This window comes from Nothobranchius furzeri, chromosome 9, assembly GCF_043380555.1.
Source record: "Nothobranchius furzeri strain GRZ-AD chromosome 9, NfurGRZ-RIMD1, whole genome shotgun sequence".
Taxonomy (NCBI): domain Eukaryota; kingdom Metazoa; phylum Chordata; class Actinopteri; order Cyprinodontiformes; family Nothobranchiidae; genus Nothobranchius; species Nothobranchius furzeri.
Window position 1 is genome coordinate 6,222,820 of NC_091749.1, and position 17,277 is coordinate 6,240,096.

The following is a 17,277-nucleotide window of genomic DNA, read 5'->3' on the forward strand; positions in this document are numbered from 1 at the left end:
TGACCTGTTAAACAAGTTTTCACGTAGGAGTAAAGAAAACTGGACTTTGAGCTCTTTGTACATTTTTTATTGTTACTGAAGGGGGAATACAAAGAATAGTCTACAGCGAAGCCACACAGCAGCAAACCAATTCAGTTAGATTTGTGTCGTACAAGACTTACAGAAAACAGCCCTGGTAAAAAATAAAAATAAAAAAGTGCAACGCAATAAATCTTCAAAGAAAAGCAAAAACGTCTGATTCAGGAGCCGTTTACATGCGGCTCTTCGTCCATATCTTCATCTCTCTGATCCATATCTTTCTCATCTTCTCCATAATCCTCCTCCATGTGAGCTCCAGCCTCAGCGCCCTCCTCTTCCTCCTCCTCCATCTCAGCCGAACCTAATCATACACATACAAATATGTCTTTACTGCGAAGTACAACATAAACACTTAAAACAGCTGGATGCTTCACTACAACATCTGTTTGGCGTATTAACACAAGTCAGCCTTTACTTCCGTAGCGCCTTACAGACCTATAGTTGTGTCCATAAGCTTACACATCCTGGTAGACTTTTAAAACCCGTTTTGGCCATTTCTCAAAGAAAATAAATGAAAACACCAAAACCTTTTCACACACGGTCAGTCATGTGTTCATTTCAAATCATAATACCACAATAGATGCTGTCGCACCGTTCCCAGGGGACCCTTTGCAGATTGCGCTGGCACAACCTCGGGGGCTTTTCACAAAGCCGCCAGCGACAGTGTGGATTGTTATTTGAGTGTTGGAAAAACAACACCGCAAAGCTAAGCTAACGGGAGATTTGGAGGTAGCTGCACTTATTACTTGCATTACAAGAATACTTTTGATGGGCGATCAAATCACAAGCATCACGTCGAGGCTGCTAGAGCACAAAGAGTCGAAGATGAAGAATCCAGCAGCGAGTGATGCTCCGTTATGGAGGAAGAAAGGAAAGTTCATTTGCGTGAGTGGATTATTACTTTCTGGTGTTTGAGTAGTTTTAGAAAGGATTCTACACAAAGCTTTACTAATGAGTAGCCCTGCCAGCCATGCCAATGCTTCCTTATGAGAAGCAACGGGCCTGGTAAAGCTCTTCTAAAAATAACCCCACCCCTTCAGAATTTTACCTGAGCCAATCAGCGCTCACCACAGTGTGTGGCGTACACGCATTGTGGTGCGTGTACGCCACGCACCACCATGCTCAGTTTCTCATAAACAACAAAGATGGCGTCTAAAGTGGCGTTCGCTGCCGCTCTTTCCTCTGTTCTAAATGACTTGGACGTGTCTTTAAAACCACAAGAAAAGCTAAAAGCCTTTCTTATAAAAATAAGATGTTTACGCCGTGGCCAGACACCATTTTTGACTACAGAAAAAAAATTACAGCTCACAGCTGTCAATTCCGCCTTTTGTCTGATTTATGAGCTGGCTAGTCCCGCCCCTCATGGTGCTTTCTGCCTCTGAGGATCCAGACTCGTCCTCCGTGTAGAACAGACCGTTTGAGTCTGGCAGGCCAGGCTAATAAATGATGCCCCAGGCTTCTACTGAGCTTCATGAGCTCACTCCTACAAAGAAAATAAAACATCTCGGGTTTGACCTGACCTTGTTGAGCGTCTCGACCTGGGATCTGTCCAGCCTGCAGCATTCCCGTCAACCTCTCCACCTCAGCCAACGATGAGGCATTTGTAATGGCATTCTGAAAAAGATAACCATGTCTACTCATTGGTGTTGGTCAAGGTGATACTACAGCTGAAGATCTTTTCAGAGTGATCAGAGACGAAACAGCTTTGGTGATAACTACAATCTATTCCACATAGTTTATTTTGAAACAGCTTCAACGTTCCAACACAGAACAATAATTCAGTAGCAATGTATCTCGCGATAGACGTTTACAGCAGCGTAAAGCTGCCACCCACACAAAATAAAATTGGAGCAATATCACGTTATAACATCTCAACTTTATTGTTCTAACAATTTTCACATTTGTATAATATACCATCGCGTTTGTACAATATACCATCGCGTTTGTACAATGTACCATCTCGTTTTTACAATGTACCATCTCGTTTGTACATTATACCATCGCGTTTGTACAACACACCATCGCGTTTGTACAACACACCATCGCGTTTGTACAACACACCATCGCGTTTGTACATTATACCATCGCGTTTGTACATTATACCATCGCGTTTGTACATTATACCATCGCGTTTGTACATTATACCATCGCGTTTGTACAATATACAATCGCGTTTGTACAATATACAATCGCGTTTGCACATTATACCATCGCGTTTGCACATTATACCATCGCGTTTGTACACTACACCATCGCGTTTGTACAATATACCATCGCGTTTGTACAATATACCATTGCGTTTCTACAATACACCATCGCGTTTCTACACTACACCATGGCGTTTTTACACTACACCATCGCGGTTGTACAATATACCATTGCGTTTGCACATTATACCATCGCGTTTGCACATTATACCATCACGTTTGTACATTATACCATCGCGTTTGTACATTATACCATCGCGTTTGTACATTATACCATCGCGTTTGTACAATATACAATCGCGTTTGTACAATATACCATTGCGTTTGCACATTATACCATCGCGTTTGCACATTATACCATCGCGTTTGTACACTACACCATCGCGTTTGTACAATATACCATCGCGTTTGTACATTATACCATCGCGTTTGTACACTACACCATCGCGTTTGTACAATATACCATCGCGTTTGTACATTATACCATCGCGTTTGTACCATATACCATTGCGTTTCTACAATACACCATCGCGTTTCTACACTACACCATGGCGTTTGTACACTACACCATCGCGGTTGTACAATATACCATTGCGTTTGCACATTATACCATTGCGTTTGCACATTATACCATCGCGTTTGTACATTATACCATCACGTTTGTACATTATACCATCGCGTTTGCACATTATACCATCGCGTTTGTACACTACACCATCGCGTTTGTACAACACACCATCGCGTTTGTACATTATACCATCGCGTTTGTACATTATACCATCGAGTTTGTACATTATACCATCGCGTTTGTACAATATACAATCGCGTTTGTACAATATACAATCGCGTTTGTACAATATACCATTGCGTTTGCAAATTATACCATCGCGTTTGCACATTATACCATCGCGTTTGTACACTACACCATCGCGTTTGTACAATATACCATCGCGTTTGTACAATATACCATTGCGTTTCTACAATACACCATCGCGTTTCTACACTACACCATGGCGTTTGTACACTACACCATCGCGGTTGTACAATATACCATTGCGTTTGCACATTATACCATCGCGTTTGCACATTATACCATCACGTTTGTACACTACACCATCGCGTTTGTACACTACACCATCGCGTTTGTACAATATACCATCACGTTTGTACAATATACCATTGCGTTTCTACAATACACCATCGCGTTTCTACAGTATACCATCGCGTTTGTACAATATACCATTGCGTTTCTACAATACACCATCGCGTTTCTACAATACACCATCGCGTTTGTACAATATACCATTGCGTTTCTACAATACACCATCGCGTTTGTACAATATACCATTGCGTTTCTACAATACACCATCGCGTTTGTACAATACACCATTGCGTTTGTGCACTATACTATCGCCCCTGAACCTCCCCCCCCAAAAGGATCCTCAGAAATGTTGCTAGGTCTGTTGCTAGGAACAGCGACAAAATCGCTAAGTTGGCAACACTGCCTCTCGCTTTGCTGCTGAGCTACAGATAGCCAACGCTACGGGGTATGCCTGAGGGTGAACATGCATGACGTCATCACGCTGCCTCTGGAAGGCACTGGGGAAGCAGGCTTGTTCGACCCCAACATGCTCTTTTTCTGTGATTTTACAGGAACACAAGAGGCAATCACAGTAAAAATGCCATGGATCACCCTGCAGGAGAATGTATGAGAGGAAATTAAAATTTTTTATACATGTATTGGTTGTTAAACTTCATTAAAGTCCCTTTAAAACTTTGTCTCACCCAGGGCCGTATCAAGGCATTTTGGGGACCAAGCTAAATATTCAGAATTTAGTTTTTTTCATCACATTTAGCTTGTATATCATTTAAAATATCTTCAGCTTTATTTATTTCATCAGAAATATTTTGTTGGATTGTTTGGAAAAATAATTATAACAATTACTTGAATGTTTTGTATTGTTTTAAATACATTTGACTGTAAAATACTTTCTATACGTATCAGAAGTATTATGACAAACACTATAAAACACTAGGGGAGGATGGCTGTATGTGTCCTACCAGACAAGTGTGTTGTCGTCTCTTAACAACAGGCACCAAACAGAAGCCTGCTATTTCAGCTCTGGAGCGCCGCTGCCCTGACGGGAACTCCATCTTGTGTTTGCACAAACCACCTGATCAGTGTTTACCGGCTCTCCTTTTAAGTTTGCTTCAAACCCAAACAACTCCCAAATTGCAGGAGTTGCGTTCATTTTGGACATAGTTGGTTCATATACTTTATGGAACGTCTCCAATATTCAAGAAAACATTTTTAACTATTGAAGTAAAACTGAAAATTCAGCCATGCATCCATTTCATACATGAAACAACTTATTTATCGTTTTTATTTGTATTTAATTAATCCTTGTTTTTTTGGGAACCGTTACTATTTTTAACACCAGCCGTTTACGGTAATACTGTAATAACAGTGAACTTCAGAGGATGATCAACCTACTGCAGAACGGTCACAATAATTTTGATAGTAGCAAGCTCACCTTGATTGCCTCCACGTCTGCTTGAGATGGTCCACTCTTCTTCTCCGGCTGCGCCGAGACTCCAGGAGTGAATCTGAAAGGAACACACGTGGGCCTCGGCTTACATTTGAGCATTGGGCTTTATGTTTTTGAAATAAGTGGTTTTATTCCAACACATGCTGATGCATACAGCACCAGAGGCTGATGGTGATGGCCAGAGCAGCTGCTGTTCAACACACACTTCAACCTTACGTTTTCATTCGCTGGGAGATATCCTTGGCAAGCTGAGCACCGCGTTTGCCTTTGAACATCTTTTCTGCCTCTTGACGTTCCTATAGCAAAAGGTTAGGAAATAAATTAAACTAAAATCATATAAAACAAACACTTTAAATTATCCCCTTTAAATCACCTTGAGCTTCACTTTCTGAAAATCAAGAACGCGAATCTGTGGTATTTTGTTGATGACGTACAGCCTGTAATGCTTCTTGTTTGTGACTGGATTCCTCAACAAGCTGGAAATACAGGATTTTAATAAAGTACAATAAAAACATGTATTGTAAACATCCATATGAGTCCCACAATAATACCTGAGAAGAGTTAAAGTCTTCACCGAGGCCAGAGGGTCCAAGTCACCCTACAGAGGAACAGAACAATCACTCAGAGGTACTGTTTGTCACACAAGCCATGTTTCCACTAGAGGGGTTCAGAGAAGTTTCTAGGAGGGGTAAAATAGACTGGAAGATATGATGGCTGGGTTCTCTCAACTGCTGTGTCTCATACAAAAATCACTCGTTCAGAACATTCTATGTCAGCGCCAAAAGGCATCCACTGACACTATTAAACATGTTCTGTCCTAGTGTGCTGTCATTTAATAACTTCAGGAGAAAGGGAGACTGGATGTGTGGCATTCAATGACCAGAAGAAGCAGTGCTCTGCGAGACCACAAAGAGGTGCGAATTGCATGGTTGTGGGGGATTTTCACGGCCTAAGGAGTTTAGAAACATCGATCTTAAAGCTGCATGTACACTGCTCATTTTCTTTTCCTTCCATTCTGCCTCAACAGCAGATTTTACATATGCCAGTTACTTTGGCGACATACGCCAATGTCATTTCCTATTGCGTTGCAACTAATCAGCGTGAGTTAATCACAAGAGCTGCTCAGCGACTCGACTGGGCCATTCCCATTACCTACCCCACCTCAGGTAAACCTGCAGAGGCCCAGAAAATGGTCTGGTGCTGCCGAGCCAATGAAATGGAGACAGTTAGAATTACCCTGAAGCTCCAATAGTGGAAACAGGCATATATTCCAGAACTCCATATTTGGTGTTAGTAATAGCTGTGTTTCAGGATTAGCTATTCTGGATTGACCTAACTTAAGTCTCTTCTAAGCAGGGATGGGTACCAAATTGGGTACTTTTTAAGGCACCGACCAAATTCCATAGTACCAACTGTCATAATAAACAGTGCCTTTTTCGGTACTCGTGCCTCATGCCGGCATAAGTCATCAGTCACTGTAGGTGAGCTGTAAACAGAGCAGCATGGCAGAGAGGAAATGTTCAGAGGTTTGGGTCCACCTCACTAAATGGGATGGGTAACTGGGTGATGATGAAACCAGCAACAACGATCTAAGTGAGGCATCATCATAATCTTAATGTGCTCCAGTAGTGAAATAAAATGCATAGCTTCTGTTCAGCTAATGGTGCGTTCTCTTTCTCCTCGGAACGCTGAAATTCCGACTAGAAGAAAGCGAACGCGCTCTAAAATTTGGCTTCACTTCACTAAATGCGATGGGCTGCTGAGTGATGATGAAACCAGCGACAACAATCTGAGTATGAGGCATCTTGATCTGTTTCAGCAGCAAAATAAACTGTTTAAGATCACATTAGCTTGATAGTTTAGTATTTGTTTACATAGCTAATGGTGCGTTCACTTTCTCCTCGGAAATTCCAACTTCAGAGTGGGAAAAATAAAACAGTCTGAAAAAAAAACGGCAAAAGGAATGAAGATGCAGTAAATGTAGTTCACAGCAGAGATGTTTGCTTCAGTATAAATATCAGTTGATAAAACTACAAAGACCCACCATCACACAGTTTATGAAACTACAAAGACCACCATCACACAGTTTATGAAACTACAAAGACCCACCATCACAAAGTTTATGAAACTACAAAACCCCACCATCACACAGTTTATGAAACTACAAAGACCCACCATCACACAGTTTATGAAACTACAAAGACCCACCATCACACAGTTTATGAAACTACAAAGACCCACCATCACACAGTTTATAAAACAACAAAGACCCACCATCACACAGTTTATAAAACAACAAAGACCCACCATCACACAGTTTATGAAACTACAAAGACCCACCATCACAGTTTATGAAACTACAAAGACCACCATCACACAGTTTATAAAACTACAAGAACCCACCATCACACAGTTTATAAAGCAACAAAGACCCACCATCACAGTTTATGAAACTACAAAGACCCACCATCACACAGTTTATGAAACTACAAAGACCCACCATCACACAGTTTATGAAACTACAAAGACCACCATCACACAGTTTATGAAACTACAAAGACCCACCATCACACAGTTTATGAAACTACAAAGACCACCATCACACAGTTTATAAAACTACAAGAACCCACCATCACACAGTTTATAAAGCAACAAAGACCCACCATCACAGTTTATGAAACTACAAAGACCCACCATCACACAGTTTATGAAACTACAAAGACCCACCATCACACAGTTTATGAAACTACAAAGACCACCATCACACAGTTTATGAAACTACAAAGACCCACCATCACACAGTTTATGAAACTACAAGAACCCACCATCCCACAGTTTACAAAACAACAAAGACCCACCATCACACAATTTATGAAACTACAAGGACCCACCATCACAGTTTATGAAACTACAAGAACCCACCCTCACACGGTTTATAAAACTACAAGAACCCATCATCACACAAAGACCCACCATCACAGTTTATAAAACTACAAGAACCCACCATCACAGTTTATAAAATACAAGAACCCACCATCACACAGTTTAAAAAACTACAAGAACTCACCATCACAAAGTTTATAAAACTACAAGGACCACCATCACAAAGTTTATAAAACTACAAAGACCCGTCATCACACAGTTTGTCCAGAGGAGAACGGAGAGAAACAGGAGTACATGGAGCTGGTTTAGTTAGGGAAACATCACAATATTAAAATACAAACTGTTGTATGGTTTCAAAGTTTGCTTTAGTTTCTTTTGTATAATACATGGTCTCCTCATCACAGTGGTGGTGGTGGGTCAGAAAACCTCTTCTAATCCAGAGGGATTAGAAGAGGTTTAGAAGTACCTGGAGCTGGTTAGGTTTTGTGTCATTTAGAAACAGTTGTTGTCAAAGGTTTTCATGTTGTACAACACTACGATGATAAAATACAAACAGTTGTATGTTATTTCTCGTTATGTTCACCAAAAATGTTGGGAAGATAATATGTAATTTATGAAGTGATTTAAATAATTAAACACTCAAAAGTATCAAAAATTTGTTTGTTAAAGAGCAAGTAACTCCTAAATGAACTTGTTTTTTACTGATAACCTGTATAGATGTGTGTGTAATGGTGCTGTACATATGTGTAATTATCAGTGTGGCAGTTTAGTGCAACTTACTCTAGGTCTCCAGCTGAGGCAGCCGCACCTCCACCTGCCTCAGCCACTCACCTGCCGATATGACACGCTGGCTCTCTGAGCTGCTCGACTCCTTGTAATAAATGTCCTCGTCCCCTTTTCATCTAATGATCAAGTTTAACAGGAAATCCTGCAGAATCTGTGTCTGCTGTTCTCCTGAGCGGTAAGGCTTGTGTGATTGCGTGCACGTTCGTTAACGACTCGTTTTTAGATTGAGAAACTGACAGCACACGCGGGAAGGGTTGAGGGGGGTGCGGTCTATCACTGCCTCAGTGCCGCTCTCTCAGGCCGCAAGGCGACGCCTCTTTCAGATGCGTTTTCCTAACAGGAAGTGTGGATGACGTACGTCTCCACCCAGGCCTTGACCCTCACTTTAAGTACTGGTATCGATTCGTCGGTACCGGGAATTGGTATCTATTGTTTCGAATGTCAAAGGCACCCATCCCTACATCTAAGAAACCACCTCAGACCATTTAGAAGGTTCAGCATGTCCTACCCAAGCAAAAGTATAAAGTGTAAAGAGATTAGGTGGAACAGGTTTTGAACATATTACTGTAAAGGGTCCTCACCAGATCTTGGATGTTGTTGTTTGTCAGAACCAGCTCTCGTAGACTTGGTAGACACTGCTCCAGATTTTCGCCGATACGACTGCAATAAGATGAGGACATCATAAAGCAAAGTCAGCAGTTCTTTATGAACCTTAAATGACCACCAATGGTAGACTGAACCCAGGGCTGGGTGATATAGACTAAACTTTTATCCTGCCAGTATTTACAGGTCAACTATCTTCAAGTTGTCTTGAGAAACTGTAAACAGAAGATAAGAAGCCTTCAGACGTGGCAGACGAGTTTACTTCAACTCCATATTTTTGTGCTCAATATTTCCTCTTAAAACCTGTTATTTCCCATCACCATATTGAAAGTTTCTGAGTTTTTAGGGTTAGAAAACTGCCTCCCACCGAGAAGCTCCCTGTCGGAAAGAGGACTCTGATTATGAAGCAGGATAAAAACTATCTGATGAAGAAATTCGCTCATCCAGCTGGATAGATGATGCTGCAGCAGCACACAGCAACAGACAGCTGGTGCTGCATGAGAGCAAGGTGTATGGAGCTTACAAGCTCCAAACGTTGGGCTTGATGTTTGTTTCACTGTGTCTGGGACATGGTGGATGCAGAAATGATGAAGGGTTTCCCCCAACGCCAGGCTAAGCATCATGCCCCGCCCCCCTCCCCGACCCTACCGTGTCGGCTGACACGGACGGCGCAACAAAACTAGCACCCTCCATCAGCTGATACTGGTGAGAAACAGCAGCGGACCGTGTGAACCCCCCCCCCACCCCCGGAGGTTTTTCTTGAAAAAACTCAACTTCTCTTTTAAAAATGGTTTGAATGTTTCTGATGGCACACGTTAGCTCAAACAAACTAAGGTGTCAGAATGCGCAGAATCAGTCAGCAGGGGGACAGACTGAGACAGGATGTCATGCATCTGTGACAGTGCGTGTCCTGTCACCGTGACCCGATTGATCATGCGCCCTGGCTACTTGAACAAGGGAGATCTCTGTTTGGGTGACTGGTTAGTTCACGTGACTTTCACCTGGGAGTCTGGGGATCGAATCCCAATTGGACAATTTTTTTTATATCTACCACAGATCTCTCTGAAGAACTCACAACATTGACAGCTTCAGCAACGCTGAGCCACTCTGTGGGTTTTCTCTTATTTGTTTTGCAAAAGCACTTCCTTTCATTTCTCCACCTCACCCGCAGGTACCTCAACTTCTGCTTCTGTGAAATAGCGTTTCCGTGATCTGCCTTGATCTACGGTCGACATGTCATTGGCGGAGCGCTGCAACAGCCGGCTTATGTATATGCATGAGATCCACAGGGCACTTTGCATTGACTGTTTATGGCAGTAAGTGGGCGTGGTGAGGGCGAGATGTGACTAAAATGCAGCTGAGAAACATTCTCGTTAGTCTCAGATTTATGAAGCGGAGATTACGTAAAGCTGTGCGTACTCCATGTTTGATAGATTACAAACCTACTTGGCGTAAGTACATTTTTTTGCTGAGCTTAAAGAGCAAGTCACCCCCTACAAGAGACTTACTTCACTCTCACTTAATGTTTGAAAAATGCAACAAATGCTGTTGCCTGGCAGACCGAGAGGGCGGAGCTGCTAACAAATACACAAACACACAGGCTTACAAAGGCATTGTGACATCATAATGTACCAGTTTACATCATAGCATACCTCTTAGCCAATAGCGGTGGCAAATATAAATTCAAATACAGTGCAGAATAGGGCTGCACAATATATTGAAAAATTATCGTCATCGCGATAACAGGACGTGCGATAGGCCCATCGCAAAGCACGTCAAAAACAGCGATAAATGTTTGGTTCAAACATTTCCATCTGTGTCATACATCAACTTTTTGTAAACCAGCTCTGTTTTTTACAGGAAGTATTATTTGAACAATCAAATGTAGCCCTTCTGATATGCGGCCAATCAGATGGGTTCGTTCACTAATACGCCCGCCCCCTACGAGCTGCCCCACGCTGCTCGGCGGTCTACATCCGAAGGTTGAGATTTTTGCCAGCCTTACATAACCGCTCTTGTTTTTGGCACCGCCACTTCCTCCATGCGCCGGAGACGGTGCTGCCGAGCAGAGCTTCCCGGGCTGCGCTTACTTTGGGCCGCCGCCTGGTTCACCCGCTCCAGCACAGACTGTATCCCCAAAATTCCACTATCTCCGCTCCACTTTCCGCTCGCTTCCCTTGTTCGTCATGCTGGCTCAGATTAACGAACGCACTTTGTGCTGAGGTTTCTGGCTCCGGTTAGCTTCCAGCTAAAAGGCTACAGCACTCTCCTCCCAGTCCCACCCTGAGCTGCTAAAGAGGGCCTGGAAAAGTTCCCCCACACATCAAAGTGATTTTTCCTTTATGAGCTTTTATAACCTTGTTAATCAGGATAGTTGATTTGCTGCTGCACATAAACTGTCAGTCAGAAGCTCTGCTAGCCGGTTATCTTAGACGAGCTAGTTCAATTTGTTAGCTTGTTATCAGAATCATAGTTGCAGTTTCATCATCTGAGCTGCTTTTTAAGATCTAGGTAAACTTGTTCAATTTGGGGTTAAAAACAAACGTTTTCACATATTTTCCATGTAGTTAGTTCCTCTTCTGAAAGGTAGACAATTGTTTTTCTCTTTCCCTCAGAAAATCTTAATATTCTCCTAGTTTGGCCCAGCACAGATCACTTCCCAATAGCACAGCCTTGTATCATAACCACATAAGTGGAGAAAATGTTCAGTAGCAATGAGAGAATTTGCTGTTGCATTTAAGTGATGTTAACTATTATTTAACATTTAAACTTATTTTCTGATATTTTTATGTATTCAAAGACCCTGGTAAGGGATGTTTTTCTGTATTTGGAGCATCAGAAAAAGTTTTATGGTGGTGGTGATGTTTTAAAGTCACTGAGAAACTGCATGCATGCAGTTTGTTGTTTTGCTGCTAATACAGTAGCAGGTGCAGCTGCTAATACAGTAGCAGGTGCAGCTGCTAATACAGTAGCAGGAGCAGCTGCATATTTTTGCAATAAAAATGTTATGTTGTAATGGAATTCATGCATTAGTTTTTGTTTGCTTTGAACCCAGAGCAGACGTCACACGCCAGACGACATCAACACTGCATACTTTAGTATTTGTTCATTTATCGTGAGTAATATCGATATCGCAATATTACGCACTGTTATCAAATATCGCAGGTTTTCCTAATATCGTGCAGCCCTAATTGAGTGGGATGTGTTCTGAGGTCAGTGAATCCCAGGAAGGCAGCAGGCCCTGACGGAATACATGAAAATATTCTCAGAGCATGTGCTGGCCAACTGTTTGGGGTCTTCACTAAAATCTTCAACTTGTGTTTGTCACTCAACACCTTACCACCCTGCCTCAAAACCTCCACCATTATCCCCATCGCCAAGAAGGCAGCAGTGGACAGCCTCAACGACTACAGGCCTGTTGCACTTACGCCTGTAGTGAGGAAGAGCTGGTCTGCCAGCACATCAGGCTCCTTCTGCAAAATATCGGCATCAATATCAGGCTTGGCCGATGTTAGTAATTTTTTAACATATCGGCTAGGGATGCACCGATCAGGTTTTTTGCTGCCGATCACCGATACCGATATCAAAGAATGCTGATCACCGATACCGATCACCGATACCGATCACGTGGATTGGCCAGAAATTTTCTACAACATTATAATGAGTGCTACAAACTACATAATCTGGGAATAAAGGAAATGTAACCTAATCTAAAATGGTCTGTATTAAGGTTGTCACGGTGTGAAAATTTAACCTCACGGTTAATGTGACCAAAATTACCACGGTTTTCGGTATTATCGCGGTATTTTTTTTAAACGTGCTACATTTTCACACAATTAAATAAACACTGTATATCAGGAAAATATTGTCCTCAGTTTGTGTCTAAATTTTGCCTAAAATGTGTTATTTTGAAATTATGTTGTTTATTTGTTTACATTTTTCCCCTTTAGTCTTTAAAATACCAATATTTGCCCATAACTTCGTATTTTATGTCTGTTTGATGTCATTATTTAAAAATATTAGATCAGATGATACTCAGTACTCAAGTAGCCTTCTAATCAGATACTTTTTTTTTTTTACCCTTACTTGAGTAATAAACCCTATATCAGGAAAATATCGTCCTCGGTTTGTGTCCTTCCAGTGAGCTTTGCAGATGTGGGAAAATGTCATCAGGCAGTAATCGTTGTTAAATTCATAATTATTCTCGGAGAGAGACCAACTCTTATCTGCCCCTGCGGGAGCCCCGTAATGCATAGCGTCATTTCAACATGGCGGTGTCCGCGACACGGTTTATATGCAGGTAGCGGCGCTGCGGCTGCTTTATATAGCGACTCATTGCATTCTCCCTCAACCCAAATCCTCGGATCACGCATTTTAGCTAAAAGGCCAACGTTAGCTTGCCTTGCGTTGACTGTAGAGTTGTGGGTGATGGTCACGCAGATGTGTCATGAGATAAGAAGCGTTGCTGCCTTTCACAGACACTTTTTCTGCACGTGCTGCAAACAGGATAGCCGCCCGTCTTCTATAAACTCCCTCGGCATTCTTCAAATATCTAAAATATGCCCGTACTTCCGACTTTGTCTTCTTTGAGGGATAATAAATGTCCTCCTGAGCGCTGCCGTCTCCTCCTTTGACCATTATTTCAGCTTTAGCTTCAAGAAAGTTTTGTTTTAAACAAAGCGTGTATGTGCCGCCGGCAACTTCTGCAGATGATACGGTGGCTGGTAAGGGTCACCGCGCCTACACCGCAGCCACGGTAAACCCACCAAGATAATATAGTTTTATAAAAACAAGACGGTTATTATTGTCAACTTTTTTTTTTTACCGGGGTTTAGCGCTACACTGGTTACCGTGACAACCCTACCTGATCGGTTTGCTTTGATCTATTTTGAAAATTCCGATCAAAACCGATAGGGGCGCTATCGGCCGATTACGATCAAATGCCGATCCATCGGTGCATCCCTAATATCGGCATCGGTTCAATAAAAAAAAAAACGGGCCGATATTAACAACCGATATTTTTTTCCATCTCGTCTCCATTTGTTTGCCTGTTTCAGAGGATGAGGGGGTGATGTGTGTTTGTTTAGTCATGTGAACAGTGAATGAAATCATCACATAACCGTAAATGAGTGGTGTGTGTAAATAATAACGTAAATTCAGTTTGAATCATTTTCATTCTATACAAAATCTGCTGATTTTAGAAGCATTAATGACAGTATATCGGTACCTGCAAATATAGATTATAGGCCATAATAGTGATCTTAATATCAGACATCGGTATCAGCCCAAAACTTTTATATCGGTGCATCGCTGAGCTGAGTCATCTGGAACACCAAGGAAGCCATGTCAGAATGCGCTCAGTTACACCATCCCACAGATCCGGGTCCAGAAACTGTCTCGCCTGGGACTCTCCACCCCCATCTGGATTAAGGACTTCCTGACAAACAGACCAAAGTCTGTCAGACTCGGCCCCCACCTCTCCAGCACCGGCGCTCCACAAGGATGTGTTCGGAGTCCCCTCCCGTTTACACATCCGACTGCTCCCCGACCCATCTCTCAAACACCATCATTAAGTTTGTGGATGACACCACTGTGGTTGGACTCATCTCAAGGGGGGATGAGTGGGACTACAGAGATGAGGTCAACAGACTGACTGTGTGGTGTTCAGGAAACAACCTCCAACTGAACACCACAAAAACTGAAGAACTTATCTTGGACTTCAGGAAGGGCAGGGCCGACCCGGCCTTACTTTACATTCACGGGGACTGTGTGGAGAGGGTGCACTCCGTGAGCTTTCTGGGCGTGCAGATCTCTGATGATCTCTCCTGGACTGCAAACACCACAGCGGTGGTAAAAACTTCATGAGAGTGCTCAGAAGGAACGACCTGGAGGAGAGGCTGCTGGTCACATTCTACAGAGCCACCACAAAGGGCATCCAAGCGTACGGCATCACAACATGGTATGCAGGGTGCTCAGCTGCAGACAGGAAAGTACTGCAGAGGGTCATCAGCACAGCCCAGAAGACCACTGGATGCTCTCTGCCCAGCCTGAAGCACATTGCCAACTCTCATTACCCCAGTAGAGCAGGAACATCGAGGACTACTCTCACCCCAGTAACCATCTGTTTGACCCGTTACCGTCAGGCTGATGGTGCAGGTCACATAAAACCAGGGATAGCTTCTTTCCCAGAGCTACCAGAGTAGCAAACGACCACAAAACCAGATGAGCCTGTAAACCCGAGCCACACGTTTACTCTTACTATTAGTGTTTACTCAATATGCTAAAATTCTGCTTAACCTGCACAGAACCTGACTGATGCTGCTACTCTTTCTATACATTTGTAAATATTACTGTTGATTTTACGTTTATTTTATTCCGTATTATTTTACAAATTGCACCAAAGGGAGTGGCACTCCAATGTCGCTGTACAATAACAATAAAGTCTCTTCTATTCCCTAATACTTTTTTCTGGTCAGAATCGGCTCCTGTATGCTACTAGCCTTGTGTTTAAAACAAACCCAGTAAATGGATCGGGGCACCAGAAGATTTAAGGACGCTGGAGCAGAAACAGGTGATGAGGTAATTTCATAAAACCAACACTTCTGCTGCACTGAAGAGTCAGAGCAGCGTTTTTACCTTTAGCAGTGGTTTATTAAAGTCTTCAAGCAACCAGCCGAGATGACGCCGCAGCTCTTTCTACACATTTAATCAGACCACATCGATAACTTGTTAAGGATGACTGCACTATTCTGGAGTATTTTCACATACTTTCATGTTTGGTTTTCTGTGAATTACTCTCATATGACGATCCCTGATAACTTAATCATTTTGTCAGGGCTGGCTTTTCACTGAGCAGAGGGACCGTCTAAACCTCGTGGTAAAAAATTATTTTCATTTTGCAGAAACTCAAACTGATATTTCATTTTAAATATTTATTCCAAAAGATTACTTTAGCAGCAAAAAGTATGCAAATGTTGGAGCGGGTGACTACAGACCCCACTGATGCAGAGTCGTACCGTTCTACACGTCTTCCTGACAGCAGCTGCATCACACCGACGTCGTCTCAACTAAACGCAGATTACGCCAATGTTTTAATCTACAGCACATTGAAGAGTGACCAGCAAAAGGTCAGGCGGCCGTGACGCTGCTGCTTGCGTCTGACTCCTAATTAGTCTAGCAACATAAATGTCAAATTATTTAGTTCAATATAAGGAAGCTAAAGTGGTTTTTAAAAACGTGGCCTCCAGAATGCTCTTCTGAGTAATGGATGCCAGAGGTCTGACGGACATTTCAGCTGTCATCCCACTGTCTCTTTACTAGATCACAAATGTAACGGGTGTGGGACTCTAGTTGTGCCTCAGACTTATATATAAAGTGTTATTTATGAAGCAGGGGCAAATGATTGTGTTGAGGGGCATCAACACCCGGTTAAACAAATCTTGGAAAACCTGCATCCTAGTAAAACATCTGTTTAAATAAACAGTGTGTGTTCTTTACTGAAGGTAGTTAACTAAGGAGTAGCACAAGATGGCCAGTACGTTACTTAAAATACATTTTCTACATTTCCGATAATTACTGATATGGATCAACATGAAGTGTTCCCAGATCCTACTCGTCTCCATCATCCAGACCCTACCTGTGCAGCTCAGGGGCAGACCTGGACCATGGTGACACACAGAGCAGTGGGACTTACCAGACCCTGTTGTTGTTCATCAGCAGCGTCTTCAGCCTCTTTAGCAAAGGGAAGCCGTCCAGTTTTCTCACTTCATTATCAGAGAAATCTACAGTGTCAAACTGGTCCAGAGTAGCTCCGAGGTTTTCCACCACTGGGATCTTATAACCTAAAGATAAAGCAGAGCTAACACTGGTTAGCACACAAACACACACACACACACACACAACACTAACCTAGTCAGTTAGCCGTGGGTAAAGGCCCGAGTTTACCTCGTAAATCCAGCTCTCTGTCTCTCACAGGGTTGGTGTACTGAGCAGCCTGCTCAATCAGCTCCGCAGACAGCTTCACCATGTCGGACACGAACTTGGGCTTTTGTAACCTTTCTACAGCAAACTAAACAGTTTCACAGAGAGGTAAACGCTAACGTATTCCACGCTGCCGCCAGAACAAGAGCTTCTTCTACTTCCGGTTTGTCCGAGGACGAGTCAGTGGTAAA

At 42.6% G+C, this 17,277-nt stretch overlaps 1 protein-coding gene across 1 annotated transcript; it reads right to left on the minus strand.

Annotated features, from left to right (window-relative positions):
- Window positions 1–52: 52 nt before the first annotated feature.
- Window positions 53–17,257, minus strand: snrpa1 (small nuclear ribonucleoprotein polypeptide A'). Its single transcript, XM_015953849.3, has 9 exons — window positions 17,051–17,257; window positions 16,800–16,947; window positions 9,085–9,163; window positions 5,386–5,432; window positions 5,208–5,310; window positions 5,051–5,130; window positions 4,820–4,892; window positions 1,599–1,692; window positions 53–379 (listed from the first exon to the last, which is right to left on the minus strand). The coding sequence occupies exons 1-9, from the start codon at window positions 17,130–17,132 to the stop codon at window positions 240–242; spliced, it is 846 nt and encodes a 281-aa protein (XP_015809335.1). The 5' UTR covers window positions 17,133–17,257; the 3' UTR covers window positions 53–239.
- Window positions 17,258–17,277: the final 20 nt, after the last annotated feature.

Excerpts from the sequence above, each read along its gene's own strand:
- snrpa1 (XM_015953849.3), bottom strand. The coding sequence starts at position 17,132 with ATGGTGAAGCTGTCTGCGGAGCTGATTGAGCAGGCTGCTCAGTACACC. Across the intron at positions 5,311-5,385 it reads AAGACTTTAACTCTTCTCAG|CTTGTTGAGGAATCCAGTCA; the intron begins GTATTATTGTGG and ends CTGTATTTCCAG. Across the intron at positions 4,893-5,050 it reads ATCTCCCAGCGAATGAAAAC|ATTCACTCCTGGAGTCTCGG; the intron begins GTAAGGTTGAAG and ends TGTTCCTTTCAG.